Raw genomic sequence first — 20,660 nt, forward strand, 5'->3', positions numbered from 1 at the left:
ATTTTAATCGATGCATATATAAATAGGTTAATCGTTTGTTTTCAGTTTACTCAAAAGTCAGTTGGTCGTCGATCAACCGACTTTTTTTATTAATAAATATATATATTTAATTGTAATTCTTATTTTCTTAATGCTAAATAAAATATAAAAAACGTCAAAACTTAAAATACAAATTTATAAAATTTTACGTACTACTACTATTTTATCTCACATTCTTCAAATTTATAAAATTTTACGTACTATTACTATTTTATAATTCTTATTGTTGAAGTTTAATAAATAAGAAAACTTCTTAATTTTAAATTGAAGTTTTTTTGCGGTATAAGTTTTGACGGCGGTTATATGCAAGCCCATTTTTTTATTAGTTCAAGACCCTCAACATAAAAATACTAATATACCCTTAATGAAATTTAAAACCAAATAAAAAAACACAAAACATTAAAAAAAAAAAAAAAAAATCATTTCCTTTGTGCAAGACCAAATAAAATACATAAATCCAGAAACCCCTCTTCCTTATTTCACAACTTAAAAATCTCCTCATTCTTCTCCTTCTTCTTCACAAACCCACCAAGAAACCCTACACACCAAAATTATCAAATACATAACAAACATTCACGATGGAACCAGAAAACAATTATATGGTGGTTTACGAGGGTGGAGAACACAATGAAGTATGTTTTAACCGTTTATTTTTGCTTTTGGGGCGTTTTTTTTTGTTGGAAAAAAAATTCGACGATACCAAAAATCGGTCTGTAAACACCGATTTTTGTTACTAAAGTCGGTAACCACATTCCGATTATTTTAATAAAAATCGGTACTTAAAAACCGATTTTTGCAGTACAAATCGGCATGACAACACCGATTTGTTTTTGTATTATCGGTATTGTCATGCCGACTTGTACTACAAAAATCGGTTTTTAAGTACCGATTTTATTATTTATGTTTTTTTAAGACCGTTTTCCCATACTTTCGTGCAACAACCTAGGGGATTGATGGAGGATTATTCAAATGAATTATCTAACGAACAATTATTTGAGACACGGGAAGCTCTACTCGATTGGGTTAAAGGAGTTGGTAGACGCCACGGAATTGTGATAAACATTTTCGTTTCAAATACGGGATTGAAAGGGCGTCGAAGACTGTATGTTGTACTCGCATGTGAGCGTGCGGGTGAGTATCGTGGGAAGAAGAAAGCCGGTGAGGATGGCCAAGGAGAGGGAAAGAGGAGGACGAGTTCTAAAAAATGTAATTGCACATTTAGATTAAAGGGACAAAACGAGGAAAGGATACCTATAATGTTGGGTGGGAGTTAAAATGAATTGTCCTATATCTCTTATTGGCGACGGTACTATGATGAAAAAGCGGATGGTTGGAAGACTTCCGGTATGAAATCAAGGATTACAATGTTTAGGAAGTTAGTTGGTCAAGAAGTAGCCTTGCAAGAAACCTTCATAGATTTAACATATGTAAGTGAAGACGATAGGGTAAAAGATTTTTCGTGAAACAATGTAGTTAATGTACAATATTTTAAGATTGTTGGTAGCCTTTATTATTATTATGCATTACTTACAATTGCTCGTAACATATATATTTATGCTTAATACCTCTAAAGTTGTATTATAAGATCCAAACACCTAAGGATAGTGTGTATTACGAGTTGGAAAAAGAAATCCAAAAAGCGAAAAATCGGTACTGAAGAAGGACCTTCATTAATCCGAGTGCGTCGACCGGGAGGATTAAAAGGGGCACGCCTTTTTTTTTGGCTTTTCCACCTTGCTTTTTGAGCATTTTCTTTTCGATTACGGTTTGAGACGGTCGGGGGTACACGAGGAGGTTGAGGTTCCACTGAAAAATATTTAAAAAATATCAATTAACCAAATATATAATGTATTATTTAAAAAAAAATCCGAAAAATATCGGTATCCGAAAACCGATTTTGTACTTAATAATCGACTTTAGAACGCCGATTTCGACTTGTAAAGTCGACATTGTGTCGCCGATTTGGTTAACAAAAATCGGCATTATGACGCCGATTTTCGTGTACAAAATCGGTCCGGGTAAACCGATTTGGGAAACCAACGAAATCAAAAAAAAAAAAACAATTCCAATCTCATTTTTTTTTCCAAAATCGGCCAAAGCATTGCAAACCAACAAGAAATAAGCATAGATTAATGGTCATTCATACATATTTATCAAGAATCGATGCTCGATTAAAGGTTTCAAATTTACAAACAAAAGTTTAGTAAAAAGGACATCGATGCTCGATTAATGTTTTTGAATTTACAAACAAAAGTTTAGTAAGAAGGACTTACTTGTTGGTGGTGGTGCGGTGGTGGTAATGGTGCGGTGGGTGGGTCGCTGGTCATCGCCTGTGCGGTGGAAGTCTCGCTGGTCGGCGTTGCGGCGGTCTTGCGGCGGTAGTCGTGATATTTTTTTTTTTTTTGTCTTGAACAAATTTAAAATAGGATTTATTTGTATTTGAGTATTATTTGTGGATAAGGATATATTTGTCCTCTTTGGTCTTGATGTACTAAAATTAGATTAATTTACGGACTCGAACTAATAAACTCATTTACGTGAGTTTGAACTAATAAAAAAATGGGCTTGCATATATCCGGCTCCATAAATTTTTCCAAAATTTGAATATCTTATGGGAAAACTTTTTAAAACCTCTTATTATTGTAAAAAAAGAATTAAAAAAAATCAATAAATAGATTGTTGATAATATCAACAAACCGATCTATTGTTTATCTGACAAATTCGGTTTCCAACCACACATAATCGATAATGATTTTCAATATTCAGTAAAATTGATTGGTTAAGTCGGATAGGTAATTGGCCGATCAAAATCAAATTAAATTATTTATTTTATTACCAAATTGATGTTATAATTACATAATCGGTTCAAAAACATAATTCTAGGTAGTATACTCCAATTCGGATTTAATTGTTTCACTTTTTAGTTTTATTGATAACAACACGCAAGTAAAAGAGCACCGCTGCCACGTGTTTGCATGTAATTGGGTCACAGAAGGCAGTGAGTAACCGTCCCGTCACTCGATCGTTCCAATCTCCAAGTATATAAACCCCCCGACTGACTTTAAAGCTACCGTGTCTCCTCTCTGATTTGTGTTTCTGATATTTTTCTTTATTTTTCCTCTCTCTAAATTCACACACCGTCGGTGGCGGCGACTGGCGGCGATCGGTGACGCCGTTTTCTCGGTGAACTTACAGCGTAGATAAGTAGAAACAAAATCCGGCCGGAGATGAAGATTTTCGTGAAGACTTTGAAGGGCTCACACTTCGAGATCGAAGTGAAACCTGAAGACACCGTATGAATTCATTCCCTTTCCCTTTGTCTCTCTGTATATACGCGAAGCATTGTCATATAAATTCGTGTTTGTGTGAGTTTGATTTTGGATTACTTTGTGTTTTGTGTGTTTGAACTGTAATTAGGGTTTTTGAATTGTGTTTGGTTTTATGGGTTTCTGGCCTCTGCGGCTGTTGATTGGGGATTTGTGTACGTATTTCACATCCCAATTGGATTAATAATTATGATTTTATTGAAATTGAGTTCTCTTTTCTTCCCTGAGAATGGGATTGGATTGTTCAGTAAGTTATTGATTTCAACGTTCAATTTAGGCTTCCAAAAGTATAATTTATATAGAAACCGGAGAATATATATCTCAAACGATAGAGTAGTTGTAAGATATATGACTGGGCAATATCTCCGATTCAGTACTTGGGTATTAGAAGAATGAGTGCTATTATTTCAGGTGAACATAATGTTAAGGAATTAGGGAAAAAAAACTGGCTATGCTTGCTGCTTTTAGTTGCTGTTTTTCTGTTGTATATTTTCGGCAGAAGTCTCGATGATGAATTATCTTGTGCCGAAAACAGATTTTGCCTCAATTTTGTTACCTGAACATTATGCTGCATCCTTTTTGCATTAAGAAAATCAAAATATTACCCATGTTATATATATTATGTGCCCCTAGTGTTGCTGTATATTTGATTACCTCCTCTGAGGATTATAGATTGCTTTAAGTCCTTAGTCAAGATATATTGATCTCGGGAATTATTATCAGAGTGTTTTTTGGTCGGAAATATTGTAGATTGCTTCACTTATTGGCGATGTTGTTTCCCGAATTGTGTATGGTATCTTTTGACTCCTAAGTCCCAATAGAAGTTTCGCTAGTGAGTATTTTGATGCCCTAGAAGATTTATTTTGGATATGATAGTGGTCCAGTATCACATATACAATCTTTTGACCCATATTGTCGTAATGATATGCATATAGTTCAAGAAATAAGTTATGTTTCTGCGGAGCCATTGGCTAGCTATCCTGGACAACAATTATTGATTTCGATTGTTTTGGAAACTATTTAATTTAACTTATGTAGATTCTTCACTCATCTCATTTTTTTTTAAAAACCTCTATTTCTTATATGTAGGTCGCGGATGTGAAGAAGAATATTGAGACAGTTCAGGGTTCTAATATCTATCCTGCTGGTCAGCAAATGCTTATCCATCAGGGCAAAGTTCTCAAGGATGATACGACCTTGGAGGCGAACAACGTTGCTGAGAAAAGTTTTGTTGTGATTATGCTGACTAAGGTAGTTTATTATCTTGAGAAGCTGCTTCTCGAATTAAATTACTTCTCTGCAACTGTCTTGTTGATTTATATTTCTTGTGTAGCAAGGTTTTACAATGAACTGTTAATAAATAAAAGAGGTAGTAAAAATATCTCAATGACCAGGAGCAAAATACTGGTTTTATGTGGTGTTGCCCAATTCTTCCTCTGTGTTGTAGCTCGTACTGTTATATAACACAAACACAAACATATAACTCAACTGATTTTCATTTTGCAAATTTTGTAGAGTAAAGCTTCATCAAGTGGAGCTGCACCTGCACCGGCTGCACCATTGAGCACGGTAAGATTATCAACTATATATTTGTTCATTTTGGATTAGCAAGATCTGAAATACTGTCAAGGATGTGTGTCTGTACAGTTAAGGGGATAATGAAGTCTGTAATTTACGACATTTGCAACCCCAGAAAGAAGATGATTAGATTTGATGGTGAAACTAAAATCATAAACACAGGAATAAAAGGAAATAAAAAGTAAATGGAAAATTTTTGTAGTCCTTAAGGTATAATTAGCTCGATTTATGATTGTTATTCTTTTTATTGAAGAGAGTTCTCTCTGTTGTGGTTTAGTATTATTTAGCTGTATGTTTGGTTTCAGCAAGATAGAAAATGCCAATGCTCAAGCTGTCTGCTAGAAAATAAGCATGCCATTCAGAGTAATGTTCTGTTTCGCTGTTGCAAAACAATTCAGGATTCTAGATTGAATCTGCTTGGAGAGCTTTGCCGAACTCGAACAGAGTTTCAGCTTAATTGATCAAAATAGTCTGTGTCTCTTAGTAGATTTTACGAATTTGGACAAGGATTGCATTAACTTCACACATGAGAATGTAAAAGTTATATATATATATATTTCATGTTGATTCTGGAAATACTCGATAGTTATAATGGTTTCTATTTTGATTCTGAAATTGCATGAAGAATTATATATTCCGAACTATCTGCTGATATGACTGCTATTTGTTGGTTTATGTAATTACCTCTATAGGCCCAACCTGTGAGTAATACTTCTCAGCCGACGCAACCTGTAACAGCAGCTCCCACACCTGCACCATCCGTTGCTCCGTATGTTCATCCTGCTGTTCTAGTTTTAAGCTACTTTCTTATAAGACTTTCTCCACTCAATGTTCATATTTTAAATTGTCTTCTTCGCATTTGCAGTCTGCAATCAGCTCCTGAATCTGTTCCTGCTCCTGCCCCTGCTGCGTGAGTTTATTTGATGTCTTTATTACCTGGGATATTGATAAGATGATGTACTTTCTAAGGCTGTTCTTGAACTTACATGGCATTCAATCTTTTATATGCTTAACAGCTCGGTGGGTGTGTATGACCAAGCAGCATCGAATCTTGTTGCTGGAAGTACCTTGGAGACCACTGTTCAACAGATTCTTGATATGGGTGGAGGAAGTTGGGATAGAGATACAGTTGTTCGCGCTCTAAGAGCGGCATTCAACAATCCAGAAAGAGCTGTCGAATACCTCTATTCCGTGAGTCTCCTTCCAGAATTTTGTATTTTCTTTTTCCCTCATTTTGCCAAACATTTGTTGCACTTTAAGTTCGCCAAGAGGAAATTCTTGTATTTTATAAGGGCAGCAACAAAATTTTTGCTCGTTGTAAAATTAATCTTATCATTTTATAACCTCGGATGAAATTAATTTCAGGGTATTCCTGAGCAAGCAGAAATTCCTCCTGTGGCTCAACTTCCTGCTGGCGGTCAGCCTGTGATCCCTTCAACCCAGGCTGCTGCACCTCCTGTAGCAGCTCCCGGTGGTGGTCCGAATGCTAATCCTTTAGATCTCTTTCCACAGGTACGAATTTTTTCGTTAAAAGATAGAATAAATATTAACTGAAGAAAAATCAAACGCATTGAATTGAACTTTTCTTTTGGAGACAGGGTCTCCCAAATATGGGGGGTTCGAATGCAAGTGCTGGGACCTTAGATTTTCTCCGCAATAGTCAACAGGTACAAGAGATGCTTTTCTGAGTCTTTCCATCAGGAAGTAGTATAATTAAAATTTCACGGCCTTTTTCTCTTGGCATTATTATTATTCTTATTGTTAATGTTGTTTTAAAATTTTCAGTTTCAAGCACTGCGAGCCATGGTACAAGCCAATCCTCAAATCTTGCAGGTACTTATTTTACTTATATATGTGCCTGGTGATTTAAATGATTTAGGCATTAAAACTAATTTTCTAATCGCAATTTTATATTTACAGCCCATGCTTCAAGAACTCGGAAAGCAAAATCCACAACTAGTTCGTTTGATTCAAGATCATCAGGCTGACTTCCTTCGCCTAATAAATGAACCTGTTGAAGGGGAGGGGTGAGTAGTTTGGTTTAGTCAATAACATATAGCTGTGTTTGGATTCAGGAAAGATTGGGAGCTAAAGATTTGACTATATAACCTAATTTCTTTTAGTTGGATCTTTCTATATCTTCTGACTATATAATACGACAATGATGTTTTAGGAACATATTGGGGCAACTCGCTGAAGCAATGCCACAGACTGTGAACGTCACACCTGAAGAGAGGGAAGCAATTGAACGTGTAAGTTTTCCTTCTCCATTCCGAGTCACCTTCTTTACAAAATTCCAACAACATAGTTCATCTCATTAACTAGTCACTCCCCTATGAAATACCCCTTTTCTTGTATCCCTATGGAATCTTGTTATACTTTGACGAAATCTTAGATCTTGGAAATTAGTAGCCCAACAACTACATTATCATGTTATAAGTAAACTCGTAAGACTCCATTTGGAGGAAGTCATTTGAAATTCACACGAGTGTCTCAATTTATAACTGAAAAATGAGGGGTTTGGATATTAATCCATCGTCAAATCCATCTATCCAAACAAGTGCAATCGATTTGTTTTTACTTATTATGGATTTGAAATCCCGCCAAACCCTTCCATTCAACTAGAGCCTTGGATGATTAAGAAATTAAAAAATATGACTTGAAACTGAAGTTAGCAGACATCAGTTAATGTACGAAGATATGCATGAACAAGAAATTTCCTTGTGTTATATCTTTAAGAGAAGAAAACTGCAGGTCTAATGTTTCGTTTATTCATTTGGATAATGTTATTTGTGTGTTTTCCATTCCTTGACTAACCAACTGTGTAGTAATTACATATCAGGCAGTTTGAATTGTGGTGCCCACTCTGGATGATAAATTTATTAGAATGAAATTGGATTTTTATTTATTATTTCTTGAATAGCCTTAGTCGCTTGAGTACGTTTATTTTTCCTCCATTAGACGGTAGATATTTGTCTTAATTAATTTTCGGTAATATGAACTGCAGCTTGAAGCAATGGGTTTTGATCGGGCTTTGGTGTTGGAAGTGTTCTTTGCATGCAACAAGAATGAAGAGCTGGCTGCAAACTACCTATTAGATCACATGCACGAGTTTGACGACTGAAATTAGTTGAAAAATCGAGTGCGGAGTTGTCTAATTTTCGTCAATTTACTTTGTTTACCGAATTTGTTTTCTTTTCTTTTTTCCCCTTGCCGCGTGGTGGATTAATTTAGAATTATTGTTCACAGTGGCTTTTCCTTAAAACGGTATGATCTGGATTTTGGATGCACAAGTTAGAATTATTCTTAAAATTTATCGACGTCTTAAATATCTTCGTTTGTGTCGCACTATTTGGGCTCAATTTTCGCATTCTTTTGTGTTTAATCAATTTAAGTTTGCATTGCGTTGATTTTGTCTTCACGAGTGGTCAAATTATGATTTATTCCAATCACTACATCGGTCATATCAGGTTGATGCACCATAGAGTGTATATTCATTCTGTGTGAAATCGAATGCCCGATTTTGTTTCGAGATATACCCAAAAAATCTAAAATCAATATTTTGGAATTTGGAATTAGAAATTTCTGGAATTCATGGTGAAAATATTGTTCCAAAATCGAGAAATTTCGGGATATAAATTGGCAGAAAACGAAACTTTGTCTGGATATGCCACCCTTAGGAATGAGTCAAGCTTCCTGATTAGTTATTGGGAGAGAAGCAAAAAAAACATAAAATAAATAAAGGCCATCCATATTGGACTAAAGTTGAGGGCTGATTCAAAGTTAAAATAAATAAAAATCTCCGTCGACACTGTTGGACTACCAGAAGAAAAAAAAAAACAGTTGATTTTTCCACCATGAAAACAGTAGTCAAAATGCCATTCACAGAACATATTATATACACGTCAATACGTGTATCTAATGTATGTATAAAAGAGTTGTAACTTTGATCTTCTTTTTTCTGTTGTGAAGATTTTGTAGAACTCAACTGAACTTCTTTGTTGAGCTGGTTTTCGAAACGAACGCAGAAGCGAAGAGCGTAAACAAAAAAGAATGGGAAAGAAACTTAATGCCCTGTTTGGGAGAAGCTCAAAAGCAGCAAAGCTGAGTATGCTGACAAATCTTGCCATATCAAGAATCGACACTTTCAAAAACCTTCACTGCGTGAGATGCTCCCAAGCTGAGTCTGATGTCATCCAGCTCCTCCAACTCGGCCACCGGGAACGCGCTCTCCTCCGCGTAAGTTTCATCTCAAAAAACCAACCCGAAAAGAAAAAAAAAATTATTTTTTACTGAATTTGACTTGGCTTTCGTCGACAGGTTGAGCATGTTATCAAGGAGCAAACTACATTGGATGCATTTGTTCTGATGGAAAACTACTGTTATTTGTTGAGAGAGAGAAGCGAGATTGTCAAGACTAGCAGGTTTCATATTACTCTTGTTCTTGATATTTTTTCTTCGTAAATATTTTCTCTAGGCGCAGTTTCATTCTTTCAAGCATACGAGTAAAACTAAACTAGAAGAATCTGTTTATCGAGATATGTTTTTGGTCAAATACTTCGACATAGTTTATGATTTTTCCTAAACAAAATCGACATTAGGGAATAGTTTCAACTTTCACGTCTTCTGCTGTGTTCTCAGAACTGCTTGTATACGTAAAGACATAAGAATATATACATAGTATGAAGAAGGGTCTGATTATATATATATGTATATACATATATATATTATCTCGTATGAAGAAGGGTCTGATTATGTACAATAAATTCATACAGGGAATCATGTCCAGATGAACTAAAGGAGGCAATATCTAGCTTGATATATGCAGCTTCAAGATGTGGAGAGTTTCCCGAGATGCAAGAGATTCGTGGTTTATTCAAATCTGAATACGGACAAGAATTTGTCACTAGTGCAGTTGAATTAAGAAATAATTCTGGAGTGTGTCCTAAGGTGCATTTTTAATAATAATTTTTCGTTCAACAAAACTCGTTTTCTTTTCGTGTCCTGAAATCTTGACGACTTAAGATAATAAATAATAACTAGCACATGTTTCTTTAGATGGTGGCAAGACTATCGACAAGGCAAGCGAGCATGGAAATCAAGGAAAATTTGCTAAACCAAATCGCTAAACATAATGGGATCGCTCTCCAACTCGAGCAAGATATCTCCATAGAGGTAAAAACAATACACACACACACACACATAGTCGATAGGACTTAATTGTGGCGACTCAGTGATAGACTAGCCTAACATGAATCTCTCACTTTATACAAAAATTGCAGGAGAAATGCGAGGTTGAAGAATTACAGACGCAAGTATCGAATAAAAGTGCTACCCTCGAAGCTCAAAACGTCGAAGCTATTTCCCCAGAAACTCAAAGAGGCAACGACGATTATGATGATGACTCAGAGGAAGATGACTTATTTGACGATGCAAGAAGTGAATACGAAGAAACAACGCCAGAAATAGAAAAATAGACGTCATTTGAAAAAAAAGAGAGAAAGCCAATGAACTGAACAAGAGAGATAACGAGATTAGGAAACATTAGAGTATTTTTCCCACTTGAGATATTATCGAAACTAAGACAAGTTGGCTAAAAGGGTTTTCGTTTTATAGCAGTAAGTATATATTACTCCCTCCGGTTCATATTATCAATCGCTTTAGACTTTAGAGAATTATTTTTGTTCCATATTATTTGTCACCTTAGAGTTCTAATAATGTATTAAATTCATTTTTTTTTTCCCTGTTTTACACTCACTAATCCATCTCTACTAAGCACTAACTAGTAAAGGTTATCACCTCATTAAATAGTAAAGGTTATTTTAGTCTTTTTTCCATGCGTTTTTCCTAAAATTCAACCTTTTCTTAGTATGTGCGTAAGAACCTTAACCGACAATACGACAATCTTACAGGTTTTTATTTTACGATTTTTTTCCCTCTTGTCTCGTCAAGATCGTAGATCTGAATTTCCTATATACGATGACTGCATACTTGTGCTTTTCACAATTACAACATGCAGGTAAAGAACATATCAACTAGTAATCACAGTCAGTCCATTTGTTCTCCTTCCTAATAATAATTTTTTTTTTCGGCCAAAATAAAATTTAACTGAAAAATCTGAGATCATTGGGGCCTCGTTAAAACCTTGTAATAATTTATTAAAACCCTGATATACTAGTGCATTTATCCAGCCATGATACAAGAGCAGAGCTACAAAAAATTCAAGAAATAAATAAAATAAACAATAAAAGATGTAAAATACAAAAAAAAAAAAAAAAAAATGGAAAATTTTCGCACAATGCTCGACTATGCAGAACTTATCCATTGTGAGTAATTCTGGTTTTTCGTCCGAGTTATCGTAACAGCCAACTTCCATATGAGCACAATTTCACTTCATTTTTTTCACAACAACAGAAACCAGGAGTATTGCAGAAACAATAATTAACCAATGTAATAAAACAATTCTTCGGGAACCAAGAATTCGAAAAGCTCTGAATTTCATAATTGAAAATCCCACCAAATCATTTTTTTCCAAAAATCACTACTAAACCCTAAATTACAGCAATACATAAAAGGTACAAAAATGAAATGAAGAAAAACCTTACTAGGATGAATCTCCATTCTGCTGCCACAAATTGATGATGTCAGTAGCCTGATTGAGCAGCACAACAGCCTCCTTCTTCGAAATCCATGGCTTTCCCTCAAGCATAACCCTAAGCTCCTCCCATGCATCTTTTCTCGGCCAGAAATAGTACGGCGTCAACGGAATCGTGCCGCTGCCGCCGGGAATCACCTGGTCAATGGCGATTCCGATGTTCTTCTCCATCCATATGAATTTCACCACCAGCCTCGGTCTCTGCGCTGGCTTTACCACGACCCCCATTTTCTCCCTCGCTTGTTCGACGACGACGACGCCGTTTTCGTCTAATTCTCGGTTCGGCGAGTACGAGGAAGCCGATGATTTGACGGGATTGAGCGCTGTTTTGGGGAATTTAGAGAGAGAAGAAAAGGTTGATGGAGAGAGAAAGATTGGATTTTTTGAAGGATGGGGTTTTGTGCCTACTGCTTGAATCCCCATTGATGATAACATCTTCGTTTTTGCTTTGGGTATTTTGAACTGCCACTTCTAAATTACTCTCTTTTTTTATTTTCTTTTTTTATGGGTAAATAGAACTTTGCCCCCCTGTGGTTTCAAAGTTTGACACTTTCCTCCCCTTCTTGTATGATTTGGTCACTTTACCCCCTGGATTTGACAAATGGTAGCGGCCGTCTGATTATCCGTAAAAGTTTAACCGTGAGTGTGTCTCACTTGCTTTAAATTGGCGTAGGTTGAGGTTTTCTAAGCTGGTTTTTTTTCTTCTAAATATACCTATCTTACTCCTTTTCACTTACTTTCTTTTTCCACTACTTCTATTTCGCTGAACAACCACGTTCTTCTCTTATTAATTTTTCTTTTTTTCTCGTGTCTTATTCAAGCAACAAGAGATTTGGAGCACATGAAAATGTTGATATTTAGTACAATGTGGAGGTATGTTCTTGTGGAAAAAAAAAAGCACTTGTGGAAATCGTGAAGTATGAGGTTAAGCTTTCAAGGGGTAGATTATATTTTGTATGCTCCAATGTAACTTGTGGCTTTCACGGATGATGCACTCCGTACCCGATCAATGGCAATCCAATTGCAATAACAACATCAAGTTATGGGGATGGATTTGAACAAATGATGGTTGCCATAAAGACAAGGGTTGAAGTTGTTGAAGTTAAACAAGAAATGGTGAAGCAAATGGTGATTTGATGTATTTTCTTCGTTTTTCATTTAATGAATGTAAGCTTTGAATAACTAGTGAACTACTATTAATGACAACTCCTACGATTTTCGAGCAATGGCTCTATTTTTTCCAAAATCATCGCATATAATCTTCAAAATCAATTAGCAATTGTTCATGTTTTGCGGTTCTCACATACAACAACCAACATTCACAAGACTAGACAAATAAAGAAGTTTTTAAGTTTCAAAAGATGGACAAAGAGCCCATACAAGTTCAAAAGGACCATAACATGCAAGAGGAAAATGGCTCAAAAAAATCAAAAAAATCCGAAAACACTTCACTTTAACAAATATTCAAGCATCCAAACTAATCTTTTCTTCACCGTCTCTTGAGTTTTTTCCTTTTCTTTTGCACCAACTGCTTTGCTTTTGCTTCCACCAACTGAAGTTGTCTTTGCTCTATGGAATAAGTATTACAAAAAATAAAAGAAATTCACTTGTTATGTTGGTTGGCCGTAACCATTTGTAGCAATAACAAGCGGTGAAGGTAGAGTCTTTCTTCTCTTTGATATATATTGTCGCTGGGGTTTTTTTAGTCGCGGTGAAAAAAAGCAAATCGAAGATGAAAAAAAAAATTGCATCCGTCAATTGTGAAAATTGGAAAGTTGAAAGCAGAAGATAATTCTACTGGCGAAATTGGTGGGATTTGATTTTGGTTTTCCAAATCACTCCTATGTTATTATCGCCGATATAGTTCAACGTAAAGGTAGTATCGTGAGAATTTTACCAAATGTGTGAAACAAATGGTTTTTTTTAATTCAGATATAACATCTAATAAGTTTTCTCACTAGGGATGCAGACCCCTAAAGAATATCTCCTACATTTATAAGTAAAAAAATTAAATAAAAAAATAATATTCTCCCACAGATCACTTAAAAACATCAAACCATTTATTTCAAGACAACATCCAATGCAAATAATTTGTAAGGACTATCAAGATTCAAGACCAAGCCTCAACATGGTATTTCCCAGCCTTCTCCAATGTCCTAATCCATCTAGAAGCATCTTCTCTCCCAACACCGCTTTCCGCCGAAACAATTTCCTCAAAAGCCGAAAACACATCCGCCGGCATTTTATTCGCAGAGCCAGCGATATATACAGCAGCACCTCGATTTAGCAAACTCCATATCTTCACACTTTGCTCTTTCATTTTGTGCTGTACGTAAACTTTCTTCGTCTGGTTTCTTGAAAAGGCAACATTGAATCCTCCGCCTTTCTCTTCAGACAGTACACCGTTCTTGTCTGAATGTGACAGCCAAAAATCACGGTACAAAAAGTCTTCCTTTTCGTTTCTACAGCCGAAGAAGAAAAGAATCGGTGCGGTTTGAATGTTTTTTTCAATCTGCAAAGATCTTTCTTCCACAAATCCACGAAAAGGTGCACAACCGGTTCCGGGTCCCACGAGAATGAGAGGAAGTGATGGAGGTGGTGGAGGAAGAGAGCCTTTACTGAACCATGCTGGTATATACACTCCTGTTTTGAAGGTTTTGATTGTTAAAATTAAGAAAATAAAAATAAAAACTCTAAATTAGAGTTAGGGAAAATTTCCATTTTCTATTGGAAGTTGAAAACTAATTCCGATTCCGTTCCAAAATAAAACTGGAATGAAAAACTTGTTCCATAATCAGATTTTTTGGATCCGAATCGACAGAATTCGGAAATTCCAATTTTGATATTTTAAATGTAATTTTTGGAAACAAGTCGGAATCTTCGGGAATTAAAATCGGATCGAAAATTGAAATCAAACATGTTTTAATTCCGTTAAAAAAGAAATTGGAGATCAGTATTTCGGAAACTGGAATTTTTTGGATCGGGATAGGCAGAATTTAGAAAGTCCAATTTCGATATTATAATTGTAATTTTCTGGAAAAAAGATCTGATTTTTCGGAAATCAAAATCAAATCGGAAATCGGGATATAATATGCATTCCAATTCCGTTAAAAAAAATTGAAAAAATAGAACTTTCGGAATTGAAAAATATTGTTCCAAAATTCAGAATTTTCGTATCAGAATCGATGGAATTCGGAATTTATGTTCCAATTTACACCCCTAAATTAAGGGGTATAAATATCATATAATTAATAATCGAGAAAACTTACTTTGCTGAGGATCAAGACTGGCGAGCCACGAGGAGCAAAGACCTGACCGTTTTCTCTTGTAAGGAGTAGTCCACGAGACAACGCTTACAGTTAAGTGCACTTCGTTTGGATGTACTAAATGAGAAGAAGATATCGAAAAGGCCCTTGTTTTTAGTGGTGGGACCAGCTGTACAAGCCATTCGAAGGGCATACTTACAGAGGGAAAATCCTCCAGTACCTATACAAATGAAACGAATGAGGCAATTTTTTACGAGTCATTTTCTTACTTTTTTATAAAGAATATAAATATACATACATATATATGTATATATATATATATATATATATATATGGTTGCATGAAAAAAATTGATCCAATATAACCATTGTGTGAATTGTGGGATCTTGAATTTACATTTAAGTCCAATAAAAATATCTATAATTCTAAAATCGAGCTGGCACAGAAAATAATAATATATAATATATATATATATATATATATATATATATATATATATATATATATATATATATATATATATATATATATATATATATATATATATATATAATCACCTCCAACACTGTCCTTCGTTCCTTTTGGTTGTATTGGTACAGATCGTCTCTTCCTTCGGGGGAGGCAAAATATTGAAGCCTTTCTTTTTCATGTTCAGCACTGGCAAAGAAACTCATGACCTGAATAAAATTTTATCCAAGATGAATAAAATTGTAATTAATACCCATAATTAATGATTGGCCAAATAATATACAGCATAACAGCTAAATGAATAAAGCAAAAATATTTGGCAGCAATTAATATCTATATTCAATAGTACCTCGAAAAAATAGCGTCTAGGGGAAGCAGATGAAACATCCATTGTTAGCTCAACAAAGGATTTCAATTTCACGGGGAACAATGTATGAACAAGAAAACCACGACTCTCTTTATCTCTAGGCTGAACCTGAAAACAATATTCAACGGAACAATTGTGAACAAACAATTCAATATAAAAAAAAAAAAAAAACTAAACACGAGATTAAAAGGAGAAATAACATAAGGAAGTTAAATTAGAGAACTACCTACAGTTATGTATGATTCAGGGTTCAAATCACAACGTTGTATGAAAGCATCGAGTGCAGCTGAACTTTGGCCTGGAAGAACTTCAAGAACATCACCCACTTCATAATCTATCGACTGCAAAAGAAAATTTTAATTGACAATCAATGATAGATTAAGAAATTTTACATTAATTTTGAAATCAGTAACTTCATAAACACTCGGTTTCAGAATGTTTAGTCTGACTTACAGATGAAACAGCTTCAAACTCAAAGTGACGTACATCCTTCCCATTGTCCGGTGTACTTAATAGATGATTCTTGGTCTACATAAAAGAGAAGAAAAAAAATCTAAAATGATCACAAATATGGAAATTTAAATAAAATATGTCCGGTGTAGGGGTACACATCATACTATAATCTTTTTGAATTAAAAATAAATAAAATCAAATATATTGCCTACCATTTTCAGGAGGCAATCAGGCCTGTTCTTGCCGGACAATTTTCCGGGAGTCATTGATCGAGCCCTCTCAATTTGCATCTCTAGATATTTCAAATCTGTAACACCAAATTCAGATTTGAATGGTTAAAGCTGGAAAGCAAAGAACCAAGGAAACAGTTATGCATGAATCAAGAATAAATGCAATGCATTTAAAAAATAGGAAACACTTCAGCATTAAAAAGCATAAAGAAAATACAGAACCAAAATCGCAGTCACTTGGTTCTACTAAATCAAAATGAGGTCCAAACGCAAGCCGACAAAGGAGAAACAATGCAATTGATTCGTATTTCTTAGCCCGACTGATCACAAAGTACAGACAAAATAGTTGTGCGACAAATTGGAGTACAGTAAAAGAAAATGAACGATGAAACTTTTTTCTCATTTCTTAGATTGCTTGCTTCATTGTGTGTCCAATGACTACAGATAAGAGACATGTGATGGTTTTCTCACTCGTCATTTTACAATTATGAATTTTCTCCTAATCTTAAATTCCTCGAAAAAAATCATTTGCATCTCATTAGTGTCTGAAAAATGTAAAGTTAATACAAAGAATAAATCCACTGGAAATGTTAAAACGCAAGAAAAGAGAGATCCTGATTTTAAATTCTAAGAATAATAGGTTTAGTAAATAATCGACCTGTGGAGGTTGAAAGTGGTGGTACCGCTTCTTCAGCATCATGATATATAATCTGTATTTTAGGTTGATCTATTAAAGTTGCATCGGGAGCCACAAAATTTGGGCCGTTTGGAAGTAAATTGTGATTCTTTTCGTACAGCATATTCCACAAGGCAGACATCCAAGGATCTAGAGCCCCTTCATACCTGTCAATGAATTATAAGCATTGGCCAAACATTTAATTTGGTCAACTAATACAATCAAATAATTTTACAGATAAATAAAACGATGATCGTAAGCGTTTAGGACTGATTAAAAAGGCATCTTCATAGGAGTACATACCATATGGAAATTAAAAACAGTGTGAACAGATGGTTTTCTACTCGTAAGATAGATGGCTTTCCATGGTATTTTTACAAAGTTTCATGCTAAGATTGAATATCATTTAATGTGACTATTTCCATCAAATAGAGATTGCTTAACGCAAAAGTCCTGCGTATTTTTTTCTTCTATTTATTACTTTCTTCCACACTTTCCTATGCACAGATGTTTTGCGGTTATTGATCAAACCACATCTGGGTACTGCACTCATTACCTAAGTTGATTTACTTTGATAGTAAAAGAAACCGATAGAAAGTACAACATATTTGATGTAGGTAAGCCAAAAATATAACGATTAAAATTTATTAAAAAATCATGAGAAATCACGTAATATGGCCAAGAGTTAAAAGTTTACCCTGAAGGGTGCTGGTCATCTCCCAGGCCTCTTTCTACAATTGCGTCTGCACCAAGATCTGACAGCCGTTTGTCCAACTTCTTTGCCACAAACTGCAAACAGAAAAATGAAAAAAATTGTAGGATAAAATTTTGAAGATGCAAAGGTCATCAATTTTATCGTGATGGAATTTACTATGATGAGGGAATTGCAAGATTAAGCCTCTAGTTACAGCTATCGTATGAAAACTTAATCGCAGAAATTATGAGATCAAAGAAAATGCGATACTAAATTTAGCTATCATATGACAACACCCTCGATTTAATGAGATTTCATGAACTGAAAAAAGTAATGTATACGTAACTAAAGAGATAGGTGCAAAACATATGTAATGGTAGATTGGCGTTAACAAACTAACAGTGTAAGACCCGACCTATTGTATCAAGAGAATAGCAATATACAATCATTATTTAATTATTTATACAACAAACATAATATAATGAAAAAATAATACACAGAGGATTTAGCAAAATTTTAAGTTATTAAAAACTAATACCAACCCCAATCCACCCTTACATTGTATTTTTGGTAGCCCGAATCACCCAATCCAAACACAGCATAGTGAACTCCTTTAAGCCACTCTCTCGTCAAGTTCTTTTGCAATAGGAATCTCCAAAATCCCTGTAAATATATGAACCAATACATAAATTACAAAACTACGAAGGTGAATTAAATAGCTCCATGAACATTTGATTCTATTATTTCAAATCGTATATAACCTTCATAGAATCCGGGTTGTCTCCTTGACCCGTGGTTGACACCACAAAGATCACTGCCTCCTTATTTGGCAAGTCGCTCTGAATATAAAAATATTATATAGATGCTATCAGATTATAAGTTCCAAAAAGAAAATAATTCCAGAAAATGACTATTTTATGATCTCTTCTCAAATATTACAATTTATAAACGTCGGATTTAGTGTAAAAATGAGAGAGAGTGGGAACACACGGGTTGAAATTCATCGACGGAGAGGAGACAGACAGATGGGCAGCCACGGCGCTCGGCTTCTCTGACGAGCCGCTCGGCAGCATCCATTGCATTACCTGTTTGCGAAGCATACAATATGAGCAGCTTCTTATCAACTCCATCCTCCATGGAGCCCATATTTTCTGCTGCAATTAATATGTCATCGGTTAGAAAATCTTTGCATAATGCATGAACATGATATGAATACGGATTAATCCAAAATATAGAGATTAAACATAGTTTTATGAGAAGTACAACATGATTCTTTGATCAGTTTTTTCGAAATAAAACAAGTGCTGTTCATTTCCTAAGAAAATAAGTTCTTATATGTCGGTGTGAACAAACCACCGACATATAATATAACTTTCTAGTAATGGTTATGATATATTCAATAATAAGAATCGTCTCCTTCTTCTTACTGACGGTAAACAAGACACACACACACACACACACAGAGTCATATCTTGTATCTACACTCATATGGTAAGCCCACGAGAAAATTCCCAATTTACCAAAACGGTACACCGTTGAGGCTCTAATTGGATCGTGGATTTTGAAATGAGGAAAATAAAATCAAAGATTATTTTTATACCTCAAATACTTTCTCTAATTTTGTTCGATTTCGAAGTAAAACATTGACGAAAATAATTGTAAATTAGGAAAAACTAATCAAAAGTCCAATTTTTACCCCGAACACGGTTATCATGTGAAAAATCTAAGACTCCAATAATCAAAATAACATCAGCGAAAAACTACAACGCCAATCCTTCATCTTCATGAAAATAGCAACAAAACAAGGTAAAATCCATCAAACAAAGAACAAATTAATTTGAACTGATGGTCTTCGACGACAGTTCATCAAGTTCATTGGTGGTAACTGTGGATTCCAAACAAGAAATTTGTATTACTTTGACACCAATTTCGTCAAATCTAATGAAATCCTACAACAACTGATGCCTCAGTCGCAAGAAATTTCTCCTTCGGACGAAAATCTCAGGTTCTAATTCAAATTTTCGCACTTCAATTTAGGAAATAATAAACATAAAAAAATCCAGAAAAAAATTGGACGGAAATTCATACCTGAACAAACTTGCTTTCCTCCTTTCGTTGTTAAAAAAGAAGCGCGCTGTTAAATCCTCGCTTCTAATTAATTCTCCCACAACGTTATAAACTGCATATAAGTGTTCTTCTACTCGTGGGCTGGGCCCATTTAACTGGTAGAATGTTCAATAATTAGGGTAAATTACACCCACGCCTCTGAGGTATGCTAAACTAATTTTAAGGTTCATGTAGTACCGACAATTACACTCACCCGAAACATACTTAGAAGCTCTAATGGGATAATGCATTGGATACGTTATTCTAATAGAGTTCTAACGGACTATTATTTGTAGTTATTGGTGGAGACAACATAAAGTTAAGGGATGACATGGCTCCCCCAACATTTCTTAAATCACCCCTAACTCTATGTCCGTTACAACTCTATTGGAATCACGTGTAAAATGCATCATCCCGTTAGAGTTTCTAACAATGTTTTAGGGTGGTGATTATAACTGCCGATAGCACAGGGACCTTAAAGTTATTATTTTAGCATACCTCACGGGTGTAGGGGCACCGCTCAGAAAATGTCAAATTACGAAAAGACCCCTCATGTCTAGGTAATTACAACCACCTCTCAACTGTGAATTTTCTTACTCGTCCACCCTTATAGTGTCAAATTTAGTGAATCTTCTAAATTATGGATTATGTGCAGTATTCTCCAATTTATAGTCATTTTACCCTATTGGAGCTCCACATTTTGAAATAAGATGATTATAAGATGCGTTTTTTGTCTTGTAAATATCAGATTGTTGTGCGTCAGAAACTGCATATTTGCACAAAACGAGTACAAACCAGAGAA

The 20,660-nt window shown here is 34.9% G+C and overlaps 3 protein-coding genes across 5 annotated transcripts; 2 read left to right on the forward strand and 1 right to left on the reverse strand.

Moving 5' to 3' along the window:
- The first annotated feature begins 2,949 nt into the window (after positions 1-2,949).
- On the forward strand, positions 2,950-8,272 carry LOC105961296 (ubiquitin receptor RAD23d). The gene is made up of 12 exons (XM_012985531.2): positions 2,950-3,332; positions 4,455-4,616; positions 4,881-4,934; positions 5,636-5,712; positions 5,809-5,853; positions 5,960-6,134; positions 6,309-6,455; positions 6,542-6,610; positions 6,729-6,776; positions 6,864-6,970; positions 7,117-7,195; positions 7,951-8,272. Exons 1-12 carry the CDS (start codon positions 3,267-3,269, stop codon positions 8,065-8,067), a joined length of 1,146 nt encoding a protein of 381 aa, XP_012840985.1. The 5' UTR covers positions 2,950-3,266; the 3' UTR covers positions 8,068-8,272.
- Positions 8,273-8,764: 492 nt separating this feature from the next.
- On the forward strand, positions 8,765-10,692 carry LOC105961298 (uncharacterized). Its single transcript, XM_012985534.2, has 5 exons — positions 8,765-9,182; positions 9,264-9,367; positions 9,719-9,893; positions 10,002-10,118; positions 10,226-10,692. Exons 1-5 carry the CDS (start codon positions 8,997-8,999, stop codon positions 10,418-10,420), a joined length of 777 nt encoding a protein of 258 aa, XP_012840988.2. The 5' UTR covers positions 8,765-8,996; the 3' UTR covers positions 10,421-10,692.
- Positions 10,693-13,483: 2,791 nt separating this feature from the next.
- Positions 13,484-19,943, reverse strand: LOC105961295 (Flavodoxin family protein). Of its 3 annotated transcripts, none has more exons than XM_012985530.2 (13): positions 19,841-19,943; positions 18,743-18,903; positions 18,514-18,591; positions 18,311-18,415; positions 17,756-17,847; positions 17,041-17,225; positions 16,365-16,459; positions 16,153-16,227; positions 15,930-16,040; positions 15,682-15,807; positions 15,422-15,541; positions 14,868-15,084; positions 13,484-14,241 (listed from the first exon to the last, which is right to left on the reverse strand). In XM_012985530.2, the coding sequence occupies exons 2-13, from the start codon at positions 18,896-18,898 to the stop codon at positions 13,709-13,711; spliced, it is 1,893 nt and encodes a 630-aa protein (XP_012840984.2). In that variant the 5' UTR covers positions 18,899-18,903; positions 19,841-19,943; the 3' UTR covers positions 13,484-13,708. The 3 variants fall into 3 exon arrangements, with proteins under 3 accessions (XP_012840984.2, XP_088682880.1, XP_088682881.1); XM_088826754.1 differs by having other exon boundaries at positions 18,743-18,906; positions 19,841-19,920; XM_088826755.1 differs by lacking the exons at positions 16,153-16,227; positions 16,365-16,459; positions 17,041-17,225; ... (3 more) ...; positions 18,743-18,903; positions 19,841-19,943 and having other exon boundaries at positions 15,926-16,040.
- Between the last annotated feature and the right edge of the window lie 717 nt (positions 19,944-20,660).

This window comes from Erythranthe guttata, chromosome 12 (assembly GCF_056151865.1).
Source record: "Erythranthe guttata isolate IM_541 chromosome 12, IM_541, whole genome shotgun sequence".
Classification (NCBI taxonomy): Eukaryota; Viridiplantae; Streptophyta; class Magnoliopsida; order Lamiales; family Phrymaceae; genus Erythranthe; species Erythranthe guttata.

Coding starts and splice junctions, on each gene's coding strand:
- LOC105961298 (XM_012985534.2), top strand. CDS start 8,997: ATGGGAAAGAAACTTAATGCCCTGTTTGGGAGAAGCTCAAAAGCAGCA. Junction 9,183..9,263: donor GGGAACGCGCTCTCCTCCGC/GTAAGTTTCATC, acceptor TTTCGTCGACAG/GTTGAGCATGTTATCAAGGA. Junction 9,368..9,718: donor GAGATTGTCAAGACTAGCAG/GTTTCATATTAC, acceptor AAATTCATACAG/GGAATCATGTCCAGATGAAC.
- LOC105961295 (XM_012985530.2), bottom strand. CDS start 18,898: ATGGGCTCCATGGAGGATGGAGTTGATAAGAAGCTGCTCATATTGTAT. Junction 16,460..17,040: donor ACCACTTTCAACCTCCACAG/GTCGATTATTTA, acceptor TTGGTGTTACAG/ATTTGAAATATCTAGAGATG. Junction 15,808..15,929: donor ACCCTGAATCATACATAACT/GTAGGTAGTTCT, acceptor TATTGTTTTCAG/GTTCAGCCTAGAGATAAAGA.
- LOC105961296 (XM_012985531.2), top strand. CDS start 3,267: ATGAAGATTTTCGTGAAGACTTTGAAGGGCTCACACTTCGAGATCGAA. Junction 5,713..5,808: donor CCTGCACCATCCGTTGCTCC/GTATGTTCATCC, acceptor TCGCATTTGCAG/TCTGCAATCAGCTCCTGAAT. Junction 6,611..6,728: donor TTCTCCGCAATAGTCAACAG/GTACAAGAGATG, acceptor TAAAATTTTCAG/TTTCAAGCACTGCGAGCCAT.